The 27,119-nt window shown below is 36.3% G+C and overlaps 1 protein-coding gene across 2 annotated transcripts in view; it reads left to right on the forward strand.

The window, feature by feature from the left end:
• The first annotated feature begins 3,364 nt into the window (after positions 1–3,364).
• The window catches only part of LOC140168478 (uncharacterized), a 42,963-nt gene continuing 19,208 nt past the window's right edge, over positions 3,365–27,119 (forward strand). Inside the window, exons 1-10 of one of the 2 annotated variants that reach the window (XM_072191876.1) lie at positions 3,365–3,493; positions 8,940–9,104; positions 18,193–18,246; positions 19,284–19,607; positions 21,721–21,774; positions 22,023–22,067; positions 23,964–24,011; positions 24,585–24,632; positions 26,067–26,120; positions 26,373–26,417. In XM_072191876.1, coding sequence (XP_072047977.1) covers positions 3,481–3,493; positions 8,940–9,104; positions 18,193–18,246; positions 19,284–19,607; positions 21,721–21,774; positions 22,023–22,067; positions 23,964–24,011; positions 24,585–24,632; positions 26,067–26,120; positions 26,373–26,417 — 850 coding nt within the window. In that variant the 5' untranslated portion in view covers positions 3,365–3,480. The remainder of the gene's footprint in view (positions 3,494–8,939; positions 9,105–18,192; positions 18,247–19,283; positions 19,608–21,720; positions 21,775–22,022; positions 22,068–23,963; positions 24,012–24,584; positions 24,633–26,066; positions 26,121–26,372; positions 26,418–27,119) is intronic. The other variant, XM_072191877.1, reaches the window with a different exon arrangement.

Here is a 27,119-nt window from a genome sequence, read left to right on the forward strand (position 1 = left end):
ATGTTATAATTAATTTAATTTAATGAATTAACCCTTGCGACTATCCCTATATTAAAGCGGGACGCACAACATTGGTGTGGAAAGAAGAGAGTCTGTGGGTTTTGCTTGTAAACAAGGGGGTACTCCCATTTGGAGGTGACGCGTATATGTGGGGCCGGCTGTTTAAAGACCACCTTTTCAGCGTTGTCACCCAAAGACCCCATACATGTTTACATGCTCTGTCACCATCATTACTCATTGATTTATAATTGAAAGCTTAGCTCATGTGATAATAAGTTTAATATACCTAACCCACAAGGCATATGTCTTGCTATTGTATTTATTATTATTCTAAAATTTTGCTTATCATAATTATTTAATACTAACTTTTGTAAAGGGTGCCACAAGAACACGCTCTGCGTTCAGTGGCATCCTCATCATTTTCACCATATTATACGATGTTTGTAAAAGCTTTTTTATCATTGTAATTATTGAATGGATGGAATTTGATGAAATAAAACTGAACTGAACTGAACTGAACTGAACCCAAAGACATGCTATTTTTCCATCTGTTCAGTCACCCAAAGACCCTTATTTTTCAATTTGAATGTATATAACTTTCATTTATCACTGATTTTGCTACTATTTGAAAAAAAACCAAAGAAATTTGAAGCCATTTGGAACTACAAATTCAATGTTCGAGGTTTCTGTGGCACTGTTTTGGCTCTCACCCAACGGTTCCATTTAAAAAGGTCCTGTTCTCACCCAATGACCCCATATTTTGTACATTTTGCTCTCACTGAATGCTAAAAATCATGCTCTCACCCAATGACCCCATATTTTGTACATTTTGTTCTCACCGAATGATCCTTACCGTGAAACGTGTCAGCCTGACCTATATCCATTTCATATTGAAATATAAACCCCGGGGAAGGTAAAATCTAAAATGTTCTGCATGGGTAGATATGAGCTAATTTAGTGGGTTTTTATTTGGGGGGGGGGGGGTTGTTTGCTTGGGTTTTTTTACACACACCTGTCTGTGTTTGCCTCCAAACGTGGACATTGTGTTTTGCTATCTAACCGAGGACGCGTGTATGATGTTTTCATCGCCTAACCGTGGACTAAAATGGCGGATTTTTTTGTGTATAATACGAAACGGAATTTTAGCCATCACCCTGCGGACGGTAGTTTTTACATGTGTGGTCCTCGGTTTCAGGCAAATAGCGTTTAAAGCATATAGCATGCATTTGAGGTCTTTTGCAGCAGTTTGAGACCGAGGACAGTCCTCGGTTGGAAGTAGGTCCACAGCTTAGGGTGAAAAATCTTGTGTGTGTCCTCGTTTGTCAGCAAACACGTACGTACAATTTGCATGAAACTCGGCAGTAGATCTCACTGGGCAAATATTATGCTTCAACTGCCTACGGTATGGAGAATAATGATGAAATTCCTTCACGATATAGCTTGTATACTCGCATGTTTCTAACAGAACGAAATATTTAAAACGACTTATTTCAAATTTGCATAAATTTGCATAAAGTTAAAAAATAATTGTGAAATTTTACAATTAGGCCTACACGGAGTTCCATTGTTTTCCTATCGAAAACTTTGACTCCATTATCATGATTATCGAATATTATATATTAGTTGCATGTTCATTCAAAGTGCTACAGTGGTAAGCAAAATTGCTATAGGGTCATACTTTGTTGCATTGTGTCTTGAAATAATAGTCACCAAGTGTCCATTGTTCAGACGAAAAATCAGTTAGGGTGCCTGCAGACTCCGTATGTTACGTATAATATAGGTTTCCCAGAGTATTTCGCACTAATTCATATTCATAAAAAGGACAGTCTAAATTCGTCCTAAAAAATCCGCGAAGCCGCACAAACTCAAAAGCAATTTCATTTATTCGGTCATTGAATTTCATATTATTTTGTATCAATGTATTTCGCATTTGTATCATTGATATTCGTCAACGTGGTCAATTTTGTCTCGCGTGGCGATTGTTTAGTAATCGTAAAAGCAATGTCGTCTTTTGTCATTCATTCAGGGAGGTAAATAACATAATCAGATTTATAAAGTTTACTTCAAGTACTGTTAAATATCAAAAATATCAATTTTTAATGATTTGCCATAAAATGTGTATTAAATTGCGAATTTCAAAAAATCAAAATTATTTCATATTCAGAATGCAATTCGATATGTCTGATGTGCTCTAATGTCCCAAAATAAATACTGTCCAAACGTTCATGCCCCAGCCCTTAAGGCAGCCCAAAATCTCATATTAAAAAGATGTAAGGAGATAGTGGATCTCCCTGTCAGTCTGTCACCCAAATCGAATTGTTTTGAAGCATTACCATTTACTAATAACTAAAACTGAAGATTGAATATTATTGTAAAAGAGTTTAATCTATTTTAAACGAAGAACCACAATTGAGAAAATTGAATGTTTTAAATATAAATTCGTGAGAAACGAAATCAAAAGCCTTTTCGAAATCTATTAAAAGTAACATACCTGTCTTGTCATGTAACTCGGTATATACAAGATTAGGTCATAAAGACACCGTATGTTTTCTCCAATGTATCGTCCCTTCATAAACCCTTTTTGGTCATCATTAATTAAATTCCGTAAGATATATTTCAATCTTTCAGCAATACACGACGAAGCTAATGTTTAAAAGACTAATCGGACGCCAATTTTGTATTTATTTATTTATTTTGGTTTATTTCATTTTGGAAGGAGAATAATAATCCCCAATCTCTGAGTCACTGATAGCTCCCCTGATTCATAGGAATAATTAAGAGAATTTAATAAAAATTCACCTAAAAAAACACTTCCAAAATTCAGCAGTGAATACACCGGAATCCGGGATCGGAACCAGGACTTTTATTGTTTGGCATTTCCTTTATAGCAAATAATAGTTGTTGCAAGTATTGGTTACTGGTCTTGGATATGGCGTTTAGATTTTGTTAATTTCTAAATGTTTACTCAATCAATCTAAATCTAAAACTGTAAAATACAAGACAGGAAAGAAATATGTAGGATTTTTTTATCAAGTTCTCTGGGCCGGCAGAGTGCTTCCCTTGGGTCTGTAAATTGCCTTAGTGGGTTGGTCATAAACAAAATAACACATCAAGTTTTCTCAGCAAATTATACTGCATGAAATTACCTTCAAATGTCAACTCTCATCATGAATCATGATTATAAAATTTCAGCAGTCACACGGCTGGTTTGTATACTTGAAACAAAGGATATGATTTGAACTTGAGCATGGCGCGAGAGTAAATTGCGCCGAATGTCGCGCCAAATTCGAAGTAGTAAACAGCGCCCAGCAGTTAGTGTATGACCTGATGATTCAAAGTGAAAGGTTGACTCGGACATCGTGAGTTGGGGATCTGACATCCAATATCAAAGTGGTGAGACTCAAGCTACACAAGGAATATTTTCTGTAGTGGATAAACCATCATATTTGTTCACAACGAAGCAACGTACCCGTTTTCACTATGAAAGGAACCAGTAAGGGAGCGATCGTTATTTATGGCAGGGGGGAATGGGTAAATTTAGGGGGAACACGAAATTTTTTGTGGTCTTGAGGGGGGAACCTGAAATTTTAGTTGAACCAGGAGGGGGATTGTTAAATTTTAAATGGAGAAAATTAGGAAAACAAGGGGAACGCGAAAATTTTGAGCGGACGCGAGGGGGAACGCGAATTTTTTTGTCGATATTTTTGCCAAAACGCCCATTCCCCCCCTTGCCGTAAATAACGATCGGTCCCTAAGTATGAAGTTTTTAAATACGTTTATCCTTCTGCTGATACTTTCACCATAAGAGCCTACGCGTTATGCTCATTGCATGATTGAGCAATCGGGTGTAGCCGAGTGTTACTGGCGCGATACCAGTCTTGATTGGTCTACCCAGAAATCATGATGTAGATGTTAGGGGTTGTGCAATAAGTATATGTACCCCCGGGGTGTATGCATTGAACCATAGATTTCAAAGAACAGGGATAAAGACCTGTATTGTAATTCTATAGAATATGCATATTATGCTGATCACACTGTAAAAACAGTGTTTAGTAAGGGGTGGCAAGAATGTGTTTAGAAACATTATAATATGGATGTCAGATGTTTAGAAATTAAACATCACTGCTGACCAATGTTAAGAAATTTGACACACGATGTTTAGCTTTTAAACGTGTTTACAAAGTGGTGGCAAAGTTGTGTTTAGAAAAGTGTTTAATCGCTAAACACTGTTTTTACAGTGCACTCGCACCTGCAATCTGCTTGTAGTGTAGGGAGATCTATTCAAAAATTGTATTCATCTATTGCTATGGTAGTTAATCCGATTATTACGTCACTTCTACGGCGAATCAGGGCCGGATTTACCATAGGGCCAGATGGGCCCGGGCCCAGAGCCCCAAATTCTGGGGCCCCAAAATTGCACTGTGCATCATTCTTTTTTAAGAATAATTAACAAGAATTCACATAAATTACATATGGAAGTGGAAGAATATAACGTCCAAAGTGAAAGCAAATAAATTATACCTAAATGATTAGTTTTTTCTTTCCATAAAGTACTTTTTACTAGCCAAAAGATCACCAACATTCCAGAGTTTAGCACTGAAGTTCACAAATTGAACACTTTCTGACGCGTTTGAATAAATTTGAACATCTAGAACTTGAACTTGAACGTTCAGATGAGTTCGTGGTGTTCCCGATGTTGGGTAGAGCAGAACATTAGTGTTCATATTTAGAACAACTTTAAATATTGTAAAATAGAACGTTGGTGTTCAAAAACTAAATGTCAACTGTGTCATACTTAATTTGGAGAATTACGCCATAATTCTTGCTTTATTTCACTATTCTGTGATGTTGCAAAAGTTTAAAACCGAAATGACTTGTAAAATATTCAAAGTATATTTTTTTCTTGAACGCTGATGTTCAAATACTCAATAGAACACGTACCAGGCGATAAAAAGGTGTTACCTCTTATAGAAGACAGAAAACGCATCCAAAATTTTACAGCGTAGGCCTACAAAAGACATTTCAAATCCGCCCTAAAATCGCAGTCACACAAATTTGACAAATTTGAGAACGAATGCCATTGGTCCTTTCCCGTGCCCTTCCCTGAAATCTTTGAATCCAAAGTCCCCTTCCCTAGCTCTCTGGGGAACCTTCTCTGCCTTACCTCTTGGTGGCATATTCCGCGTTTTACATTTTCATCTGCGTTCAAAATATAAATTAGCTGCAGGCCTAAAGCCATCTTCTCTACCTAAGCCTATTCCGGGTCTATATTTTGTGAGGAGTATCCAAAGAAAAACTCACTTCCCAGCAAACACAAAAACATTTTTAAAACATTTTAAATAAGTTATATTTTGGCTTTTGGTTTAGGTAAAAACGTTTTAATAATATTAAAATGTCGGGTTATATAAAGGTCATGATAACGTTTTAAAACGTTTTGTATGAAAACACACTACAACAATATTTTTAAATGTTTTCAAAAAATGTTATTGTAAACTATTTTTGCAAACATTTTAATAACATTTAAATGTCGAGTTATATAAAGGTCACGAAAACGTTTTTAAAACGTTATTGAAAATATTTTGGGCAAACATTTTTCGCAAAATATTTTTTCAACCCCAAAATAACATTCTGTTTTGAATGTTTTGTATCAAGATTTCAAGAATGTTTCTGGAATGTTATTAAAACGTTTTTATACCCTTTATATAACCCGACATTTAAACGTTTTCTGAAGTACATTTTTGTTTGCTGAGCAGTATATTATCAAAAAATGTTTTTAATGTTATGAAAACGTTTTATACTCTCAATATAACCTTTATATAACCCGACATTTAAACGTTTTCTGACAACCTTTTATAACCTTTTGCGAATGATGTCGAAAACGTTTTGTGTTTGCTGGGTTTCCACCTGATTCACGTAATTCCCTAATTAAAACTTATTTTAGTAACATGAAAGATTTACAGAGGCATTAAAAACCTTCTTTTTGGCCCGGGCTTTTTGAACAAAAATGCTCAGGAACATGGCGGGAGAGGGATGAAACAGGAATTTGTGTTTGACGTGTGCCTAAATAAAGCGTTGAATCATTATTTTGCTTGACCACCCAATTTGGTTTTGACCTCAACTTGTCCCTGTCTCTTGATGTCATTTGAGTCTGGATAAGATCTGTACGTTTTATCATATAGACAGTAGACTTTCTATGGTTTTAGGACATAAATTGTATGAGAACAGGATCTGTAAGGCCAAATCTAAGGTCATGTGTAGAATAAAATGTTTTATTTAATAATGACTGTTATCATCACTAGGATCTCAAACATGACAATCTCTAGGACACAGTTCCTAAACCCTTAATATGCTTCTACACTCAAAGAATGTCCTTTGCATGTATGGTACAAAACTTTCACAACTAAAAGGTCAACATTATTTTGAGCTTTGTTTGTTCAAGGGATCTGGAATGAGCGTTTTCAGCGTTTCGACATAATTTTTTTGGGACATGAGAGCACCTCAGACATATTGAATTGCACTCTGAATACGAAGAATGTCTTTATGATATCAAATAATTTTCATTTTTGAAATTCACGATATAATACAAATTTTATGACAAATTATTAAAATTTGATATTTTTCACATTTTGATATATAACAGTCCTCGAAGTAAATTTTATAAATCTAATGATATATTCTTAAAGTGTATGCAGCTGGGAGGAAAAGCCGACGACCTTTCATATTGAAGATATGGATTTTTTCCCCAAAAGACCTAAATTTTGTTGGTGTTTTGGGGAAAAAATCCATATCTTCAATACGAAAGATTAAAATTTTCAATTGATCGTCGGCTTTTCATCCCACCTGCATACACTTTAAGTATAAATCATCAGATTTATAAAGTTTACTTCGAGTACTGTTAAATATCAAAAATATCAATTTTTAATCATTAGCCATATTGTGTATTACATTGCGAATTTCAAAAAATCAAAATTATTTGATATCATCAGGACATTCTTCGTATTCAGAATGCAATTCGATATGTCTGATGTGCTCTAATGTCCCACAATAAATAGTGTCCAAACGTTCATACCCCATCCCTTAATGGGGGTCATGAGCTATACCATTGGAAATGAGATCAATATGGCTTATAGTGTATTAAAAATGGTATCAATTCTGAATTTCGGGGGCTGTAATAATTATGCAATTTTTACCGGCGTGACCTCTGCTGTTACGTAACAAAATGGTGAAAATACTCTATGCTGGCAAATACAGCTTTTTTCGCCTGCACTTGCTTTATACATATAGCAAATTCACCTTCATATTGGGCTACAATTGTCTGAAATATAAATTTTTTCGCGCGCTTCGCGCGCAAATGTCACTGTAAGGTAGGAACGAAATATCCTCCGGCTGATCTTATAGTATGCCCCCTATTTGTAAATCAAAATTTCAATTTGGCTACTTGAGTGCACATGCTAGCGCCTTCCTCCCTGTGAGATCGGGACTCCAATTTTTGGCCTGGCTGGTCCATGGCCCAAAAAAAAAAAAAAGATAAATCCGGCTCTACATGGGACAGGGTGGCAAGTCAGTCTCCTCCCCTGCTCAGTCGACAGAAGAGTTCTGACAAATTTACGATTTACATTTTTCGTTTGGTCTATTTTAGACCCAAAATTGACCCCATTTTAGCACCTTTATTTAAATGCTTAACTGCCGCGCGCTTCGCAATATTCCCCTGATGCCCGAAAAAAACCCATAAAACACATGAGCTGGATCAAAATGCCGGGACCAAATTAATCAAAAGTTGTAAAAGGCCTATGCATCTTCTAAGTGTAGGCCTATGATGATATGATGATATCACGTATAGTAGGCCTAAAATAGTAGGCCTAAAATATTGGACTCGACTACTCTCGTCCAATATTTTAAAACTCATAGCTCGACAAATAAATATGCGCTCAATCGATCCAATTTTATATCAATATTGAGAACAGCAGTGTTTTGAACGAAAAATACCCCAATTTAAAAGTTGCAGCTATTTGTATTGATTTGAAGGAAGCGCGAAGATAATGACGGGCTCTTTGTGTTTACAGTGCTGGCATTATAACCATTGAGCGCTGTAAACTGCAATTTTTAAATTCGGGTATTTTTCTGTAAAAGCACTACTGTGTTGTTAATATTGAACGAATGGGGTATCAAAATGTGTGTAAATAATTCATCCTTCTCTTTATGTTGAAATATTGTGAAAACAATTATTAGTTCTGAATCTATAGGCGTACATGTATTTATAACAGCTGCGTTACTTTTTGTGCAGACTTTATTGTAATTTACGTCACGCGTCATAAGTCCGGTAATAAGTGATTTATGTCCGACTGTGTGAACACGACTTAAGTGTGGTTTGTAGGCTCTTCACATCAGTTTACTGTTAACCGCCCGCGTCCAAACTTGAAAATTGCAAAATATTCAATTATATCATTTATATTTTGCATTTTGTCCTTTAAAATTGCTTCTAATGACTTTTACTTGCTACTTTCTAACATGAATCATATGAACAATAATGATGAATAAACAAACAGCATAACTGCACCAAATACTATGTGTAAAGCAGGCCTAAGCATATAGGTCCTAATAAAATAATTAAATGCCGGCTCCAGTCAAAACGGGTTGATAAATGGTTGTGATAACTAATACTAAATACGGAAAATAAAAGATAATTAATAATTAAAAGTCACCTCGTCCTATTTTTAAAATCTTGAACAGTAAACTAGGAATCAATTGTGGGTTATGGTTATAAATTGGAATCGTAGAGAGGCTTCATGAATCAGTTGGCTACATGTAGTTTTACGATTCCAATTATTCAACTTGATTCAAGTTACTTGAATGTTTAGTAATGGTTATGCCACTGCCTGGAAGAATTATAATCTTCAAAATATGTTGTTGTTGTTTTGTTTGTTTGTTTCTATTTCCAGATAAATGGTACTCTGTACTGTGGAATAGCGACTCAACAATATCGATCCACTATGGCCAGCAATTAGTTGCGTGGTTGCTTGAAGGAGATTCCCTTTGCTCAGGAAGTAAAGTAAAAACCAAGTATAGGAGTGATACCATCGAAGGGGTGATAGTGGAATGCCGAAGTAAGTAGACATATTGCTGCCTTCTTTTTGCATTTTCATTATATTTTCGTGACCTTGTTTTATTCTATACAAGCCCAAAAGAGAGCTAACAAATTCCATCAATAAGCCATGGCTATCTGCAAAATATGTGTTGACAAATATGTTTGGCAAATATTTTGTCAACACTTTAAAACATTATGTTAAAGGCTTAATGTACGATTTCCTTCAAATTTTAAATTTGTCATTATATACAGGGTGTATCAAAATGATTGGTACCGGGCTATGTGACACTTTCAAAAATATATCAAAAATATAAAATTGCTAATAAATATAAACACAGCCAAAATAAAAAGTCTCCACTATAGTTCCATCCCAATTTAATCAGAGTCTGATGAGCTTATGGTAAATTAATTTATATAATAATTTTCTATACACTCTTCGAAGGTTGATACCAAATTTGATATCAAAAGTTTAATCATCGTGATTATAGGAGCCGTTGTTTGGAAATTCGTGCAATTTGAAAAAGAAATGACAAATTACGAATTGACCACGCAAAAACCAATGCATGGTATCAGCTTATTATGTGGCCTGAAGCAACCCGTACAGAAATCATTGTACACTTGCCTGCGCATAATTGAAAGAGCGGGGTCATGCATGCATGGGTAAACCTTTAACCTGCCCGCCTATTCAGGCGACGTAATTCTTGGCACTCACGCCCAGCTCCGCTACGTGATACAATTCCCTATATCATTTTTTAAATTGCACGAATTTCCAAACAACGGTTGCTGTGCTCACGATAATTAAACATTTCATATCAAATTTGGTATCAACCTTCGAAAGAAAGTGTATAGAAAATTATTATACGAATTATTTTACCATAAACTCATCAGACTCTGATTAAATGGGGATGAAACTAGTGGAGACTTCTTTTTTGGCTGTGTTTAGTCCCGGTGTTTAGTTTTTGTACTATGAATAGAAAGGGGCATATGCTAACTTATTGATCTATTAATTTGAAGTTGATAGGTTGGTGCATCTGGGAGCTATCGTTATTTAATTGAAGATCGACGTAATCATGGTTTTACTTACACAACACAAGATGAATAGGTTTACTGCTTGAACTATTTATTGCATACATGCTCTTCGATATCTCATCTCAGTCTACGTAACATAAAATTGCTTTACGGCAGTGTGAGCCCTATCTTGAAAGAACTTAACACCTGTGATGGATCCATTCTGTAACTGCCCATATCAAAATTCAAATATTGAAGTATTGCAAGTTTATATCATGTTTGCATGGGATACGCCTTGCTCTGGGAAACTGTCTTTTAAATCTTCTCTGCACTACATTTGTGTACTCCATAGCTTCGTGTCAACCAGTGATTCTTAAGTATGAATGCACACTGAAGTGTGGAGCCAGGTCTTAACTACTTAGCAACCTACACTGTTTACAGTCTATATCCATTCTGCCACACCATCTAGTAATCTCAATACTACAATTTAAATTACCGCCCTGGAAAGTGTTGGGCTAAACAGGCCCCGGGGCAAAACAGGCCCTCAAACAGATTTGAGCTCACTGCTAATGTATACCAAGGCCAGTAATGTTGCTGTTTGTGTGATGTTAAGGCCACTTCCTTTGCACATATGGCTATATGGTTGACTTGAGGCTTCAGGCATATGGCTAGGAAGATCTGATGTCCAGAGTCATCTCTAAATGAACGCATGGAAAGTACCTAGTCCACTTTGGAAAGAAGGATGTAGTATCCACCAAATACTTGATGTAATTTTCCATTTATGTTTATTTTAGTAACTTACTATTGTGCATCTCAATAGTAAACTTTTTTCATCAAAATTCCATACTCTCTTATCACTGGACATGCTTGAATCTGGCAAGACCGTCTGGGCAAAACAGGCCCCCATATTTTTCTGCCCTATTTTGGGCATTTATTGGGGTGGAATTTTTTTCTAAACCATTTAGTTATGTAAAATGATTGTAAGAAAGGCAAATAGAAGTGAAGAAGACAATGGGAAAGCTGTTGAGGCAGCATACCATAAAACCGATCCACTGGAGATTCCGGAGTCCATGCGCCATGAATGGAACATCATCCAAGTATTTTAGAAGTATTTAACAGGAATGGAAATGCAGACAGCTCTATATCTTTACCCTAAACACTGGGAAGAACTAAATTAATAAATCTTTGGTCAAGGAACCAACCCCACGTGTGTGTCTTCATCACAGGCAAATCCAGTAGGCATAATGAGATGCAAACTCTGGAAAAACCTTCATAATGCAATAATCAGCGATGCTTGCCAGTCCTGTTTTCACTTCAGATAATGCCCTCTACACCCGTTTGACTTACTTTTATAGATATATACATCATTCTGATGCCAAACAAACAGATTCTGACAATGACATAATTTCTGTATTAAAATGATCTAACATGTTTTATAGGCCAACGGTAAACATTTGATTCCAAAACAAACTGAATGTACTTTGAGACTTATTCTCATACTAAACTTAGTCCATTATTTGTGGGGAGGTTCTTTTAATTGCATTATGAATACTTCTAAAAGTATTATAAAAGTAGCAACCTTATTTAAAGCATTCTACATTAAATATGGTACCAGAAAATAAGTTAATTAATGTTAATTATTATGCAAATTAGAATACCTATATTTTATTTTTTCTATTAGGTAATAGGCACTTAAATAAAGTTAACAACTGATACATAGTTACTTGTCTTCTGCTTTGAATTAAAAATATATTACATGCAGAACATTTATATATATTATGAATGAAGAAATAGGCCAGGAAAATATTAAACAGGTCCATGATTTTCAACATGTCATTCTCACAAGGTATTTGCAGTAAAATAGAGCTTTGAAAATGGTGCGCTAATAATCCAGCGTTGCGATGAATAGTGTAAAAAACACCATACTTTCATTTAGAATCATGTAACTTCTGAACAGAATGTGCTATCTTTATGATCTAAAATTCTTAGAGAAGATAATACTAATATAATTACAAATATTTAAACAATTTGCCCCAAACTGGGTCAAATAGGCCTAATAGTAAAAAAAATCGGCAAAAAATGAGAAATCTTCGGTACCAATCATTTTGATACACCCTGTACTCAAAATGCTGAAATAATACTATAATATAGTAATAACTAGAGCCGCTGTGGCTCTCGAGCCACATATATCGTAGGTTTTTTCTGTGATGGCTGTTGTAACTCTGGATGGGGGCGGGGATGAGGTGGGGTTGGGGCTTGGTTGTTAGGATGTTGGTGGTTAGTTGTGCCTAATGCCCTACCAAAGGCTGATATCCTTCCCAAAACCTTTCCTATTGCACCACCAACTGCAAATTAGGTGTGTTTAGACGGTAGCCTACTTACAAGCAAGCCGGCAATTAAATTATGCCAGGGAAGTGAGACTAGGCTGCAAGGGGTGTGTGTCCACACGGGACTTACTTGTAAGCCAACATGGTCTATGAGCCAACTCAAAAGTAAGAGTTGGCTCAAAAAAACCTCAAAAATCAAATTTTTAGTTCAAAAAGGCTTCAAATTTCTTTGTTTTGTCAAATAATAGGTAACAAAATCAGTGATAAATGAAAATTGCTGTTCAAATTGAAAAATAAGGGTCTTTGGGTGACAGATCAAATGGAAAAATAAGGGGCCTTCGGGTGACAGAACATGTGTTCGTAAAAAATATGGGGTTTTTGGGTAGAGCGACGCTGAAAAAGGGGGTCTTAACAGCCATACATACGCGTGACCTCCAAAGTGGGAGTGCCCCCGGGCTCGCTACATGTAAGATATCTTACATGTAAAATCGTCACTTGTAACTTGCATGTAGCTACATGCGAGTGCGTTTAGACGGGCACTACATGCAAGTTTACATTTGAATGTAGTTACAAGTGACTTTACAAGCGATCGTCTGAACAAGCATATAGATGGGCAGTCGAGTGCCACAATAGCTTTGTTATTATATGGTTTACTTGGGGGCCAGAAACCAATCACTCCAGTGATGACCTATTATTAACTTGTTGCTTGTTTATAAATACCATTTTTTTTGTGGCTATATGCCCAAACCTGAGATATTTTCCCCAATATTCAGAACTCAATTAAATTATGCCAGGGAAGTGAGACTAGGCTGCAATGGAGTGTGTGTCCACACGGGACTTACTTGTAAGCCAACATGGTCTATGAGCCAACTCAAAAGTAAGAGTGACCTTCACTGGTAAATTATGCCATGATTATGCACAATCAGAATAGAATTGGGTCATCAAGGTCATGCTTACATGCGAGTTTACAAGCAAGTCTTGTTCACACTGGCCTTACATTCGAATGTACTTCGCTACCCCTGGGGGGGCACTTCAATATGAAATGGATATAGGTGTAGGGCTGGCACCGGGGGGCCACTCAGATATGACAGTGTACGCATGCGTGACCAATTTTTTTCAAACACCCCCTAAACGAGTTTTACCCTACCAGCAAATTTAGCCCCTTAATAAGGTAATTTAGTGTAGAATTTACCCCCTAAATTACTTTTTGGCTGGTGAAAATGCAACATTTGTACCCTTTTTGGACTCATAATTTACCGAAAATTTGAAAAAGTACCCTAAACAAGTTGTCCAGTTTCAGAAAACTACCCTTATTCTTGAAAATCACTGTTTTTTAGACCCTAAACGCGTCACGCGCGTAACTTGCCTTGCCTAAAAAAACACCCCCTTTTACTTGTTTTTTTGGTCACGCATGCGTACAGACCATTTATGTGAGTGATCCCCCCGGGGGCTGGCACTTTCGCAGTAAGGGCCATTCGGTGAGAGCAAAATGTAAACAATATGGGGTCATTGGGTGAGAACATGACTTTTGGAACCTTTGGGTGAGAGCCGAAACAGTGTCAAAAAACCTCAAAAATCAAATTTTTAGTTCAAAAAGGCTTCAAATTTCTTTGTTTTGTCAAATAATAGGTAACAAAATCAGTGATAAATGAAAATTGCTGTTCAAATTGAAAAATAAGGGTCTTTGGGTGACAGATCAAATGGAAAAATAAGGGGCCTTCGGGTGACAGAACATGTGTTCGTAAAAAATATGGGGTTTTTGGGTAGAGCGACGCTGAAAAAGGGGGTCTTAACAGCCCTACATACGCGTGAGCTCCAAAGTGGGAGTGCCCCCGGGCTCGCTACATGTAAGATATCTTACATGTAAAATCGTCACTTGTAACTTGCATGTAGCTACATGCGAGTGCGTTAGACGGGCAATACATGCAAGTTTACAGTTGAATGTAGTTACAAGTGACCTTACAAGCGATCGTCTGAACAAGCATATAGATAGGCAGTCGAGTGCCACAATAGCTTTGTTATTATATGGTTTACTTGGGGCCAGAAACCAATCACTCCAGTGATGACCTATTATTAACTTGTTGCTTGTTTATAAATACCATTTTTTTTTGTGGCTATATGCCCAAACCTGAGATATTTTCCCCAATATTCAGAACTTATGACTCTTATGAGTTCGTTCTGTCAATAAGAACTAGCGATCTTGATTGTACTTATCATTTCCCCATTTCATTCTGATCAATAGGCCTACTGCTGAAAATTCTGATCAATTGACAATTTTTAGAATGATTCCCTCAAATTTAGCCCCTTAATAAGGTAATTTAGTGTAGAATTTACCCCCTAAATTACTTTTTGGCTGGTGAAAATGCAACATTTGTACCCTTTTTGGACTCATAATTTACCGAAAATTTGAAAAAGTACCCTAAACAAGTTGTCCAGTTTCAGAAAACTACCCTTATTCTTGAAAATCACTGTTTTTTAGACCCTAAACGCGTCACGCGCCTAACTTGCCTTGCCTAAAAAAACACCCCCTTTTACTTGTTTTTTTGGTCACGCATGCGTACAGACCAATTGCTGTTCAAATTGAAAAATAAGGGTCTTTGGGTGACAGATCAAATGGAAAAATAAGGGGCCTTCGGGTGACAGAACATGTGTTCGTAAAAAATATGGGGTTTTTGGGTAGAGCGACGCTGAAAAGGGGGTCTTAACAGCCCTACATACGCGTGAGCTCCAAAGTGGGAGTGCCCCCCGGGCTCGCTACATGTAAGATATCTTACATGTAAAATCGTCACTTGTAACTTGCATGTAGCTACATGCGAGTGCGTTTTAGACAGGCACTACATGCAAGTTTACATTTGAATGTAGTTACAAGCGACTTTACAAGCGATCGTCTGAACAAGCATATAGATAGGCAGTCGAGTGCCACAATAGCTTTGTTATTATATGGTTTACTTGGGGGCCAGAAACCAATCACTCCAGTGATGACCTATTATCATGATTATTAACTTGTTGCTTGTTTATAAATACCATTTTTTTTTGTGGCTATATGCCCAAACCTGAGATATTTTCCCCAATATTCAGAACTTATGACTCTTATGAGTTCGTTCTGTCAATAAGAACTAGCGATCTTGATTGTACTTATCATTTCCCCATTTCATTCTGATCAATAGGCCTACTGCTGAAAATTCTGATCAATTGACAATTTTAGAATGATTCCCTCAATTCATACTACATGTTCCATTGGCATTCATCAGTTCAAACTTGGTTCAGAAGCTTACCTTTTCCACCAACACAACTCAAAATACACATCACGAATAGCAAAATTACAAACACAAATCACCCAACAAATCTGTCCAAATCCATCAAAATATTATCCAGTTCGGATGTGAAGACATATTAACATTGTTGCAATACCTCTTTATCTCAAACAAAGGTTAAGTTGTTACATCAACTTACATCATAAAACTGGTTTCAAAAAGACTTTTGACTGCTTGATACAATCAAGATAATTGCACTATGATGTTTTGACAGAGAAAGTCACTGACCTGGTCAAGTTCATATTCATAAATACCACAGTCCCTATAATCTGTGGGTATGTACAGTGACACCATCTCCGTAAAGGCTATCGTTCACCAGCATAATACCAATCATTGCTCAAATTTGACCTCATCTTTTGGAATATGAGTTTTTGTACCTAGCACATTCAAAGGTCATTCATTTATCGTACAGAAATATTGGGCAAAAGAACTGGTGCGATGGGGATTGATGTTAGTGTTACTACTGAATATTAAACAGACTCTCCCAATGGTCACCCATTCTTACAGGGCCTTCTCCTCTAAGGTTTACTATCTCCCGGGTACTATCTATACCCTGATGAGGCAAGCAAATGGTTAGTGACATATTCCTCAAGTACTAGTAATATCTGTCTTTAAAGCTCTTAAACAAACGTTTTGTAATGAGTCAATGGGGTAAGCCAACAGTACCACACGCTTACAACAACTGGGCACTTTACTCGAGGTATAAATACCCAGTTTACTCGAGTTAAATACCCCCTCTCGCAATACAGCTAGTGTGAAAGTACCTTCGCATACTTACAACTGAACACCCCTTAGCTAGTGTGAACACCACTCCCTTCATTACAAAACAGCCACACCAATCCTGCCACTAATATAACAGCTCCTTTAAAACAAACGTCCCATATTACGCACAATTAAGAATAACACAAACAGCACCCACTCACCTTACAGCAGCTATCACACAAGTCATCTACAAAACTTTCTGAGTTCAAAGTAACTAAATTATTTGGTTACAACTTCCTACAACCTTGAACTTGGTTCAAGTCCATTCAATCAATATCACATTACTTACTGCACTTACAACTCCTAAAATCCCTACTGGTATTTCACTTCTGGTAAACACCTTTCACTACTCCCTAGGGATCATTGTGCATTCACAACCTTATCAATCCATATGTTAATACTCTCTCCATTAATCTCCATCAACTGAAAACAAACAATTTGGCCAAGTTCAGCTAAACAAACTTACCAATTCCACTGCAAATTCCAATTAATATTAACCCTTGAAACTCCACAAAAACCAGTCCAAACATTCATTAACACCACATTCATTAAATCATCAACTCCTCCCAAAACACATTTTTCTACCCTGTCACGCTCCACTACACAAATCGCAATTGAAAAAACAATTCAATATCCATTAATTACTACACCACAATTTATCGAAACCTAATACCATGTACCCAAGCACTCACACTATTTCACTGAAAATGAAGTAAGCTCGTGGCCACGTACAAATTCAAGTATCGTAGGAGGATAGCCTCCCTACGATAAATTATCGGGAATGGTTTCTGTCCATTTTGAGCTGAAATAACGAGGTAAACACTGCTTGTTATTTTGGCCGTTTAACACGCAGTTTTATAGGAGGGCATAAAGTCATAATTCTTGAATTATGACTTTATGTCGAACTTCGCTCTGTTTACCTACAAACACATCCTTTAATAATAGTTTGCACTAATATTGGATATATTTTATAGGAAACACAGAAAAATAGGTCAAAGTCAATAGAACTTTTTTGATATTGACCATTGTTGACCAAATAAAGTATGCAACCTATTGCGAACTATTATCGAAATTGCAATTATATATAAGTCGAATGTTTTCAGGCGACATTAATTTTAGAAAGTATCTGTTTTTTACTCACGTGAAGCCAGAAAATCCCGACCCTTTTTGGTAATAACTTCAGACTGATACGTACTATATTCATTTCTGAATCCTTATGCTGAGGAATAACTTTCATCCGGGATATCTACTGGACACCCCAGACATCAGCGTAAAAGCAAAATACATGTAGGCATAATGTTAGTCAGCCTACCAGCTTTACCATGTTTACTGATTTAAGATAAACCACCAAAAAGACAAATAGAGGTTATCCACGTTACTCATGTGTGACTTCTAACAAAAGGCGCGGTTTCCTGTAGTATTTCCTCATTCAAACCAATTCAATGCACACATCTCGGAGTTACTTGCATGACTTTGGCGGGCTATTTTGAAACAGTCATGGTTGCACATGCAGGTACTCCTTTTGAAAATCCTAAACAGGATATAGCAGTCGCTGATAGGATATGCAGCTTATAGAACACAGATAACCTCTATTGTAGGACAAAGACTTTGAATGATGATGCTGTGGTGACGTTTTATATATTGGCCTGTAAGCCATACGTTTATTAATCAAATGATTCTCTTGATTTTTAAACAGATAGAAAAAGTGACTTCGATCAAGAATCTGATGATGAAGAAGCTAATGAGACAGGTATGATCATAGCTATGGTATAATACAATACGACCCATCCTCTACTGTAATAAAAATTACTTTTAAAAATGAATGGGCGCACAATGGGAATTTGTATGTGATGTGCAGAGAAAGTAACCGATTGGAAGAAATTTTCTTCGATGAAACAAATGTAATACTAGATGTAGGCCTAAAGCAAAGAAAGATTATTAAATGCAAGACATGTATATTTCACTTTCAATGTTGTAAAAATGGTACTGCTGTGTGGAATGCAAGAGGGTTGGTTTCAAATAGTGGTTCTAAAGCATGTGTTACCATTTTGGTTACCAGTCCGGGAGCATATTATCAATTTTTGTCGTGGGTCGGGCCCCCTACCCATGGTGAATCTTTTGGAGCTGATGGAATACCGGTAAAAGGGGGTCTTTTTGAGCTGCGGATAGTAAAAATCAAGGGTCTTTCATGGCTTTCAGGTTGAAAATTGGCCTAAGAAGAACTAAAATGTGAGGAATGAGCAATTGAGGGGTCTTTTCGAGCTGAAATTTTCAAAATCATTGGATTTTCATTTGTCTGTTTTGGTTAGTTTGGGTGAAATTCAAGGGTCTTTCAGAGCTGCCCGGTCCAAAAATTTCTGATAAAATTAACAAAATTATTGCCGCCAACTTTGCGTCAAACTATAAACTGCGTGGAATTAAATGTGCACGTCGGTAAGAATTCAAGTTGCGCGCGAGTACCGTGTTTTCATTGTCTTTGCCATGTAGTGATTTTGGTAAAACTAAGAAAGAACGACAAACTTAATGTAAAAAAAAAGATTTTAAGAAAGAAAGGAAACAGAAAGAAAGAGTTAAGGAGTAAGAGAAAGAAAGAGTTAGAGAAAGAAAGAGTTAAAGAAAGAAAGATAAACAAAGAGTAAACATGGTAAAGGAAAGACAAAGAGTAAAGCAACAACTTAATGATAACAATAATAAAAACAAACAGTAAAAGAAAGAAAGAAAGAAGAAGAAGGAAAACTAAGGAAAAGAAGAAGAAGAAAAAAAAGAACTCTTACATAATAATTTCAGAGCCATCCAATCTCATACAAGAGCTTAACAGAAGTGGTGTCCTGCAGAAGATAATACAAGATATATTGGAAGACAGTTCTAAACTAGGGCCAAGGAGACCGATTCCAGGGGTTGACCCAGTAGGTTTTCTTCGGAATGGTACCCTTGAGAACCTTTCTGAGGAAGACAGTGAGGATTCTGATATTATCTCTGCACTCATGTCAGTAAACACAGGACGCGGTAAAAGTTTCAGTCAACTCATGTTGGATAGGCAGCATGGTCATGGGAAAGATGGCCTTAATGTTATGTTGGAAGTAATAGCTGCAATCAAGCAGATACAGAAAGGTATATATATTTTTTCAATCCTTTTAATTTTCCATCAAAATGATAACAAATATATAAATAGAGGTTATCCACTTCACTCATGTGTGACTTCTAACAAAAGACGCTGATTCCCGTAGTATTCCTCATTCAATCAAATTCAAAGCACGACCTCGGAGTTACCTGCATGACTTTGGCGGGTTAGTTTGAAACAGTCATGATTGCACATGCAGGTACTTCTTATAAACAAGGTATAACAGTCGTTGATAGGATATGCAGCTTATAGAACACGGATACCCTCTATACGATGGATTGGACGAAAGGCAGAGCCAGTAAATGTTGCACCCCATTTATACATTACATCAAAGACAAGCGCATGACAAGGCGAGAATTAAGCATGTACGTAAACATGATAAAACAAAAACAGGCAAATGCTGCTAATCACGTGGTAAACTAGAAAATGGACTGATTTTAAATTACTTGGTACTCTAGGTCGTGAGTAAGATTTAACCTTTCCCTAGAGAAGTCGTTTTCAAGCTTTTTTCAGAGGGCTCAGTTTTCGGAACTCTAGCGAGTGCCATCTTCAGAGCCATGAGAAATTTGACTGATTAATATAAATAGCTTTTAAGTGTTCGGATAATTTTTGGAGAAGTTTAGATTATAGCCCTATGGTTGTGTGAATGAAAATAATCATGATGATGCGTAACGTCAATTCACTGACGCAAAAAATAAAAAAATTTAATCCACATTTTTGATTGAAGAATATGTATTCTATACAAATTGCGAGTGAGTATTTTCAAATACAATGTAAATCTGCACATGTACAATTGCTCACTTTTCTGAAGTTTATGGCATTTTAGGGGGTTGAGATGTCCTAAACCTGTGAATGCGTTCGCACGGTCACAACCCCTCCGAGGGTTAGAATCTATATATGTTGGAACACCACCGCGTGGACGTGGACATAGCCTTTTCTGGTGGGATCTTGGTCAAGTTTGCGACTGAGGCCCATCCCGAACTTAATTCAGGCAATTGAACCCGGGAATCGAACAAGTTTACCAGATCAAAGACGTTCAGGATGGCGCCTCGCGCCACGTTGCTATACATTGTCCCGGATCAAAGAAACTTGGGCGATATACGAGCAATGTCCGAGGAGGGATCAACGTATAATAAATAATGGCTACAAGAAGCAGAATTCACAATTTTTATATTCATTTTCTTTCCATCACCACATTACGCAACACCCAAGTAATATTTTATAGGCAAATTATAGGAAAAAATAGGGAGAAGAAAACAATAAAATACATTTGAAATGACAAAGCTTTCCAACTATAGGTTTGCTAGATTGATGCGGGTTTCATCAGTAGGAAGTTTAGTCTCTGGCTAATATAACTTAAGTTTTAAAAACCGCAAATCTCCCATGGTTTGCCTAAGTGGATCAGAATGATTTAGCGCCCAACTGTGCGTGATTTTATTATAAGTATAGGCGCTATATATATGAATGAGAGAAATTAAAGCCCTTAAGTGTATACGATGTATTGTTGGCCGAAGCAACAAAAAAAAATGTAGTTCACAGCATCTTGCGAATGGTAGTGAGCTTTAGAAAAATTGCATTGCTCAATTCATAGCGAGCTTGTAGAAGAATTCAAATATCACTGTGGTTCTTGAGTTATGTTGTAAAGAGGGCTGAAGCAACAACACTTTTGTTAAACGTACATAACTCATTAACAACAATAAATTAAGCAAGTGTTCAAAGTATATGATTCGTAGAATGAACTAAACAAAACACCGAAGTGTTATTTTTCAATAATATATTAATCAGACAATGAAAGGCTTCCACCTGCACCTGGTGGCACTCAGAGAAATATTTACAAAACATTATGTAAGTATAGAACCTCATAATAATTAAGTAAAATTTACCTCAGAACTATGTAATATTAACCGAATTATGTAAAATTTTAATTAATTTGGGTAAAATTAATTAAAATTTTACATAATTTTGGTAATTATTACATAGTTCTGAGGTAAATTTTACTTAATTATTATGAGGTTCTATACTTACATAATGTTTTGTAAATATTTCTCTGAGTGTGGTGACACAATATTGATTTGACACGTATTTGGATTTTTCAATTTGCAGAGAGGAGAGAATCTCAAGAGGATGTGCATGTACAACAAGTGGCAGCGGAATTTGGTAAGGAGTAAAGGACATGTATTAAATTTGTGCAAGCCTCGCAAACGCAATTTAGAGGAATTTCTAGACGGCGGGCATGGCTTTATCCATAAAGCAATTTTTTCATTGGAATAGAATAATTTCGATAATACGCTTTTCTTCATGACATTAACGGTGGCATGATCAGTAAAAATACAACATTTATTGTTATTTCGTTGTTACTTAACCATTTATTGTTAACAATTTGTCGTGATTTATTTCATTCACAGAGAGTGGAGAATCTCAAGAAGATGTATCAGTGACAGCAAAAGTTGGTAAGGATTACACTCTTGTATAAGATATTTAGATATTTTATTTTATTTATTTATTTATTTATTTATTTATTTATTTATTTATTTATTTATTTATTTATTTGTATATTTATTTATATTTTTTTCACGGCACCAGTTCAGTGAAAACAGTTGAAACATTTAGCGCAGTTGTTTGGAAGGTAGGGTGTTATGGAGGAGGTGGGGCGAATGGGGTGTGTGTATATACGTAGATGTTAGGGAACAAACCAAAAGATTGTGACGTCCTATAAACGTAACTAGTTTCGTTTCTCGGTCGACCCCCTTCCCCCTACCTGCCTGAAAATTAATAATGAACTGTTGATGGATAAATAAAGCCGGCATGTTCACAAAACTTGTGACACAAGTGCATCTACTAATTTCTAAACACTCTCTCAAACTTGATAACCTATAAAACATCACTAAACAGAAACATTAAAACATAAAAGAATACTAGGCTAATGATGAAAATACATACTATGCAGGCAAGGTGTTGCTATTAGGGGAATTGAGGCTCCCATTTCAGTCCCGTTTTGGAGATCCCCCTATAGGGCTTAAATACAGGGACCCAAAACATTCATCCGCTATTATACATATATTATAAGATGTTCTTTTGGGTCCCGTTTTCAAGATTACCCTATAGTACAATCTTGAAAATACACGGTAAAAAGGGATCGTATGAACTACCCCGAATAAACGTATAGCTACATGTTGTACATGTCATTAATTTTTGTAGTTCCAGTTTTGGAATCCTAACGCCGCTAATTGCTAATCTCTACCACATCCCCAATGAAGTGATACATGCGCTCATCGCGCATCCAAATGTTGTGAAATAATTAACTGACGGCAGTCTGCATGGTCTGTATGGTAACCATGATAACTGACCTCATAGGCAAGAGGCAGCCTATTTATTTAACATGACACAAAGAGGTGGAGGAAATCTACTTTGTTTCAAACTATCTGCAATTGCATCAGCAGATAGACGAGGTCTACTTGTTTTCTGTTAATAAGGGAAAGTTTTCAGTGAACGGCTCTTTGCTATTTTCAGAGCCACCAAACATTTTACTTTAGCAGATAGGCGAGCTATGCTTGTTCTCTGTTGACAAGGGCCTGTCATCAGTGAACGGCTCTTTTCAGAGCCACCATACCTTTTACTTTAGCAGATAGGCGAGGTCTGTTTGTTCTCTATTGACAAGGGACAGAAAAAAAGTCAACGGCTCTTTTCAGAACCACCAAGCATTTTATTTTGGTATGATAGGCGAGGTCTGCTTGTTGTGTTGACAAGGGGCAGTCTTCATTGAACAGCTATTTCCTATTTTCAGATATACCAAACTTTGTACTTTAGCAGATAGGCGATGTCTGCTTGTTCTCTGTTTACAGGGGCAGTCTTCAGTGAACGGTTCTTTTTAGAGCCACTGTATAACCCCCTAGCAGATGCGCAAGGTATGCTTGTTCTCTGTTGACAAGGGCCTGTCATAAGTGAACGGCTCTTTTACAAACGTAATCGAGTGTTTTTACCCTCCCTCAAACGAAAGGACGTCATCTATCTTTTGGTTTGTTGCCTTAGTCACAATTCTACAGGTGATATGGTTATTTTAGGTCTCCATAATCATGCATAGGCCTACGTGAAATGTTGGCGGTCAAAATTTTTACAGCGTGCGACAAACATAATAATTATGTAGGTGTGTGCTGCAAAACTTGGCTATAGTGTGCGGTAAACTCGACTGGTGTGCGGAAAATTAACTTTGTGACAAGTGGGCAAACTCGATAGGTGTTTTTGCAAAATCTGAATGTCAGTGCGCTGGGTGATCAGAGAAGATGGTGTGACATGATAGCCACCAGACCCGGCTAATATTGCGTTTATACTATTTTCGTACCTGACAGGCAAAACAGCCACAGCAAAGAAGCCACAGAAAGTCAAGAAATCAACAAGTAAGAAATATTGATTATGATTATTATTTAAATAATGTTTAGATACAGATACATGTATAGATGTAGAGAATGGTTGCATTTACGGAGTACTCAGGGGGTTTGGTCATGCTGATCGTTCCTGCTCAGACTTACGGGGTGGGATATGAACGTTTGGACAGTATATATTGTGGGACATTAGCACATCAGACATATCGAATTGTATTTTGAATACGATGAATGTCCTTCTGATATCAAATGATTTTGATATTTTGAAATTCGCAATGTAATACACATTTTATGGCAAATTATTAAAAATTGATATTTTATGTATTTAACAGTAGGCCTACTCGGAGCAAACTTTTTAAAACTGATGATTTATACTTAGAGTGTGTGTAAGTGGGATAAAAAGCCAACGATCAATTGAAAATTTTAACCTTTCGTATTGAAGATATGAATTTTTTCCCAAAACAAACACACAAAAAATTAGGTCTTTTTGGGAAAAAATCCATATCTGGGTGATCAGAGAAGATGGTGTGACATGATAGCCACCAGACCCGGCTAATATTGCGTTTATACTATTTTCGTACCTGACAGGCAAAACAGCCACAGCAAAGAAGCCACAGAAAGTCAAGAAATCAACAAGTAAGAAATATTGATTATGATTATTATTTAAATAACGTTTAGATACAGATACATGTATAGATGTAGAGAATGGTTGCATTTACGGAGTACTCAGGGGGTTTGGTCATGCTGATCGTTCCTGCTCAGACTTACGGGGTGGGATATGAACGTTTGGACAGTATATATTGTGGGACATTAGCACATCAGACATATCGAATTGTATTTTGAATACGATGAATGTCCTTCTGATATCAAATGATTTTGATTTTTTGAAATTCGCAATGTAATACACATTTTATGGCAAATTATTAAAAATTGATATTTTATGTATTTAACAGTACTCGGAGCAAACTTTTTAAAACTGATGATTTATACTTAGAGTGTGTGTAAGTGGGATAAAAAGCCAACGATCAATTGAAAATTTTAACCTTTCGTATTGAAGATATGAATTTTTTCCCAAAACAAACACACACAAAATTAGGTCTTTTTGGGAAAAAATCCATATCTTCAATATGAAAGGTCAAAATTTTCAATTGATCGTCGGCTTTTCCTCCCAGCTACATACACTTTAAGAATAATTTTAAATTTTTATAAAATTTACTTCGAGGACTGTTTTATATTAAAAAATGTGAAAAATATCAACTATTTTCGTACCTGACAGGGCAAACAGAAGTATGATTGTCGAAAAAGCTCAAGTGTTTTTACAAAATCTGAATGTGCGCTGGGTGATCAGAAAAGATTGTGTGGCATGATAGCCATCAGACCCCGGCTAATATCGCGTTTATACTATTTTCAACAACATGCCAGTAATATTTTATAGGCAAATTATAGGAAAAAATAGGGAGAAGAAGAAAAAAAATTGAAATGACAAAACTCTCCAACTATAGGTTTGCTAGATTGATGCGGGTTTCATCATTAGGAAGTTTAGTCTCTGGCTAATGTTAAAATAGTTATATAACTTAAGTGTAAAAACTGCAAAACTCCCGTAGTTTGCCTAAGTGGATCAGAATGATTTAGCGCCCAATTGTGCGTGATTTTATTATAACTTAGTATGGGCGCTATATATGAATGAGAGAAATGAGTCCTTAAGGGTATGCGATGTATTGTTGGGCGAAGCAACGAAAAATGTAGTTCACAGCATCTTGCGAATGGTAGTGAGCTTTAGCAAAAATTGCATTGCTCAATTCATAGCGAGCGTGTAGAAGAATTCAAATATCACGGTGGTTCTTGAGTTATGTTGTAAAGAGGGCTGAAGCAACAACACTTACATAACTCATTATTAAACAAGAATAAATTAAGCAAGTGTTCAAAGTATATGATTCGTAGAATGAACTAAACAAAACACCGAAGTGTTATTTTTCAATAATATATTAATCAGACAATGAAAGGCTTCCACCTGCACCTGGTGGTGACACAATATTGATTTGACACGTATTTGGATTTTTCAATTTGCAGAGAGGAGAGAATCTCAAGAGGATGTGCATGTACAACAAGTGGCAGCGGAATTTGGTAAGGAGTAAAGGACATGTATTAAATTTGTGCAAGCCTCGCAAACGCAATTTAGAGGAATTTCTAGACGGCGGGCATGGCTTTATCCATAAAGCAATTTTTTCATTGGAATAGAATAATTTCGATAATACGCTTTTCTTCATGACATTAACGGTGGCATGATCAGTAAAAATACAACATTTATTGTTATTTCGTTGTTACTTATCCATTTATTGTTACTTAACAATTTGTCGTGATTTATTTCATTTACAGAGAGTGGAGAATCTCAAGAAGATGTATCAGTGACAGCAAAAGTTGGTAAGGATTACACTCTTGTATAAGATATTTAGATATTTTTATTTTATTTATTTATTTATTGATTGATTGATTGATTGATTGATTGATTGATTGATTGATTGATTGATTGATTTTTTTCACGGCACCAGTTCAATTTGAAACATTTAGCGCAGTTGTTGGGAAGGTAGGGGGTTATGGAGGAGGTCGGGCGAATGGGTTGTGTATATATTCGTAGATCTTAGGGAACAAACCAAAAGATTGATGACGTCCTATAAACGTAACTAGTTTCGTTTCTCGGTCGACCCCCTTCCCCCTACCTGCCTGAAAATTAATAATGAACTGTTGATGGATAAATAAAGCCGGCATGTTCACAAAACTTGTGACACAAGTACATCTACTAATTTCTAAACACTCTCTCAAACTTGATAACCTATAAAACATCACTAAACAGAAACATTAAAACATAAAAGAATACTAGGCTAATGATGAAAATACATACTATGCAGGCAAGGTGTTGCTATTAGGGGAATTGAGGCTCCCATTTCAGTCCCGTTTTGGAGGTCCCCCTATAGGGCTTAAATACAGGGACCCAAAACATTCATCCGCTATTATACATGTAAGATGTTCTTTTGGGTCCCGTTTTCAAGATTACCCTCAGGGTACAATCTTGAAAATACACGGTAAAAAGAAATCGTATGAACTACCCCGAATAAACGTATAGCT

The sequence above is a fragment of the Amphiura filiformis genome, chromosome 13, assembly GCF_039555335.1.
Source record: "Amphiura filiformis chromosome 13, Afil_fr2py, whole genome shotgun sequence".
Taxonomy (NCBI): domain Eukaryota; kingdom Metazoa; phylum Echinodermata; class Ophiuroidea; order Amphilepidida; family Amphiuridae; genus Amphiura; species Amphiura filiformis.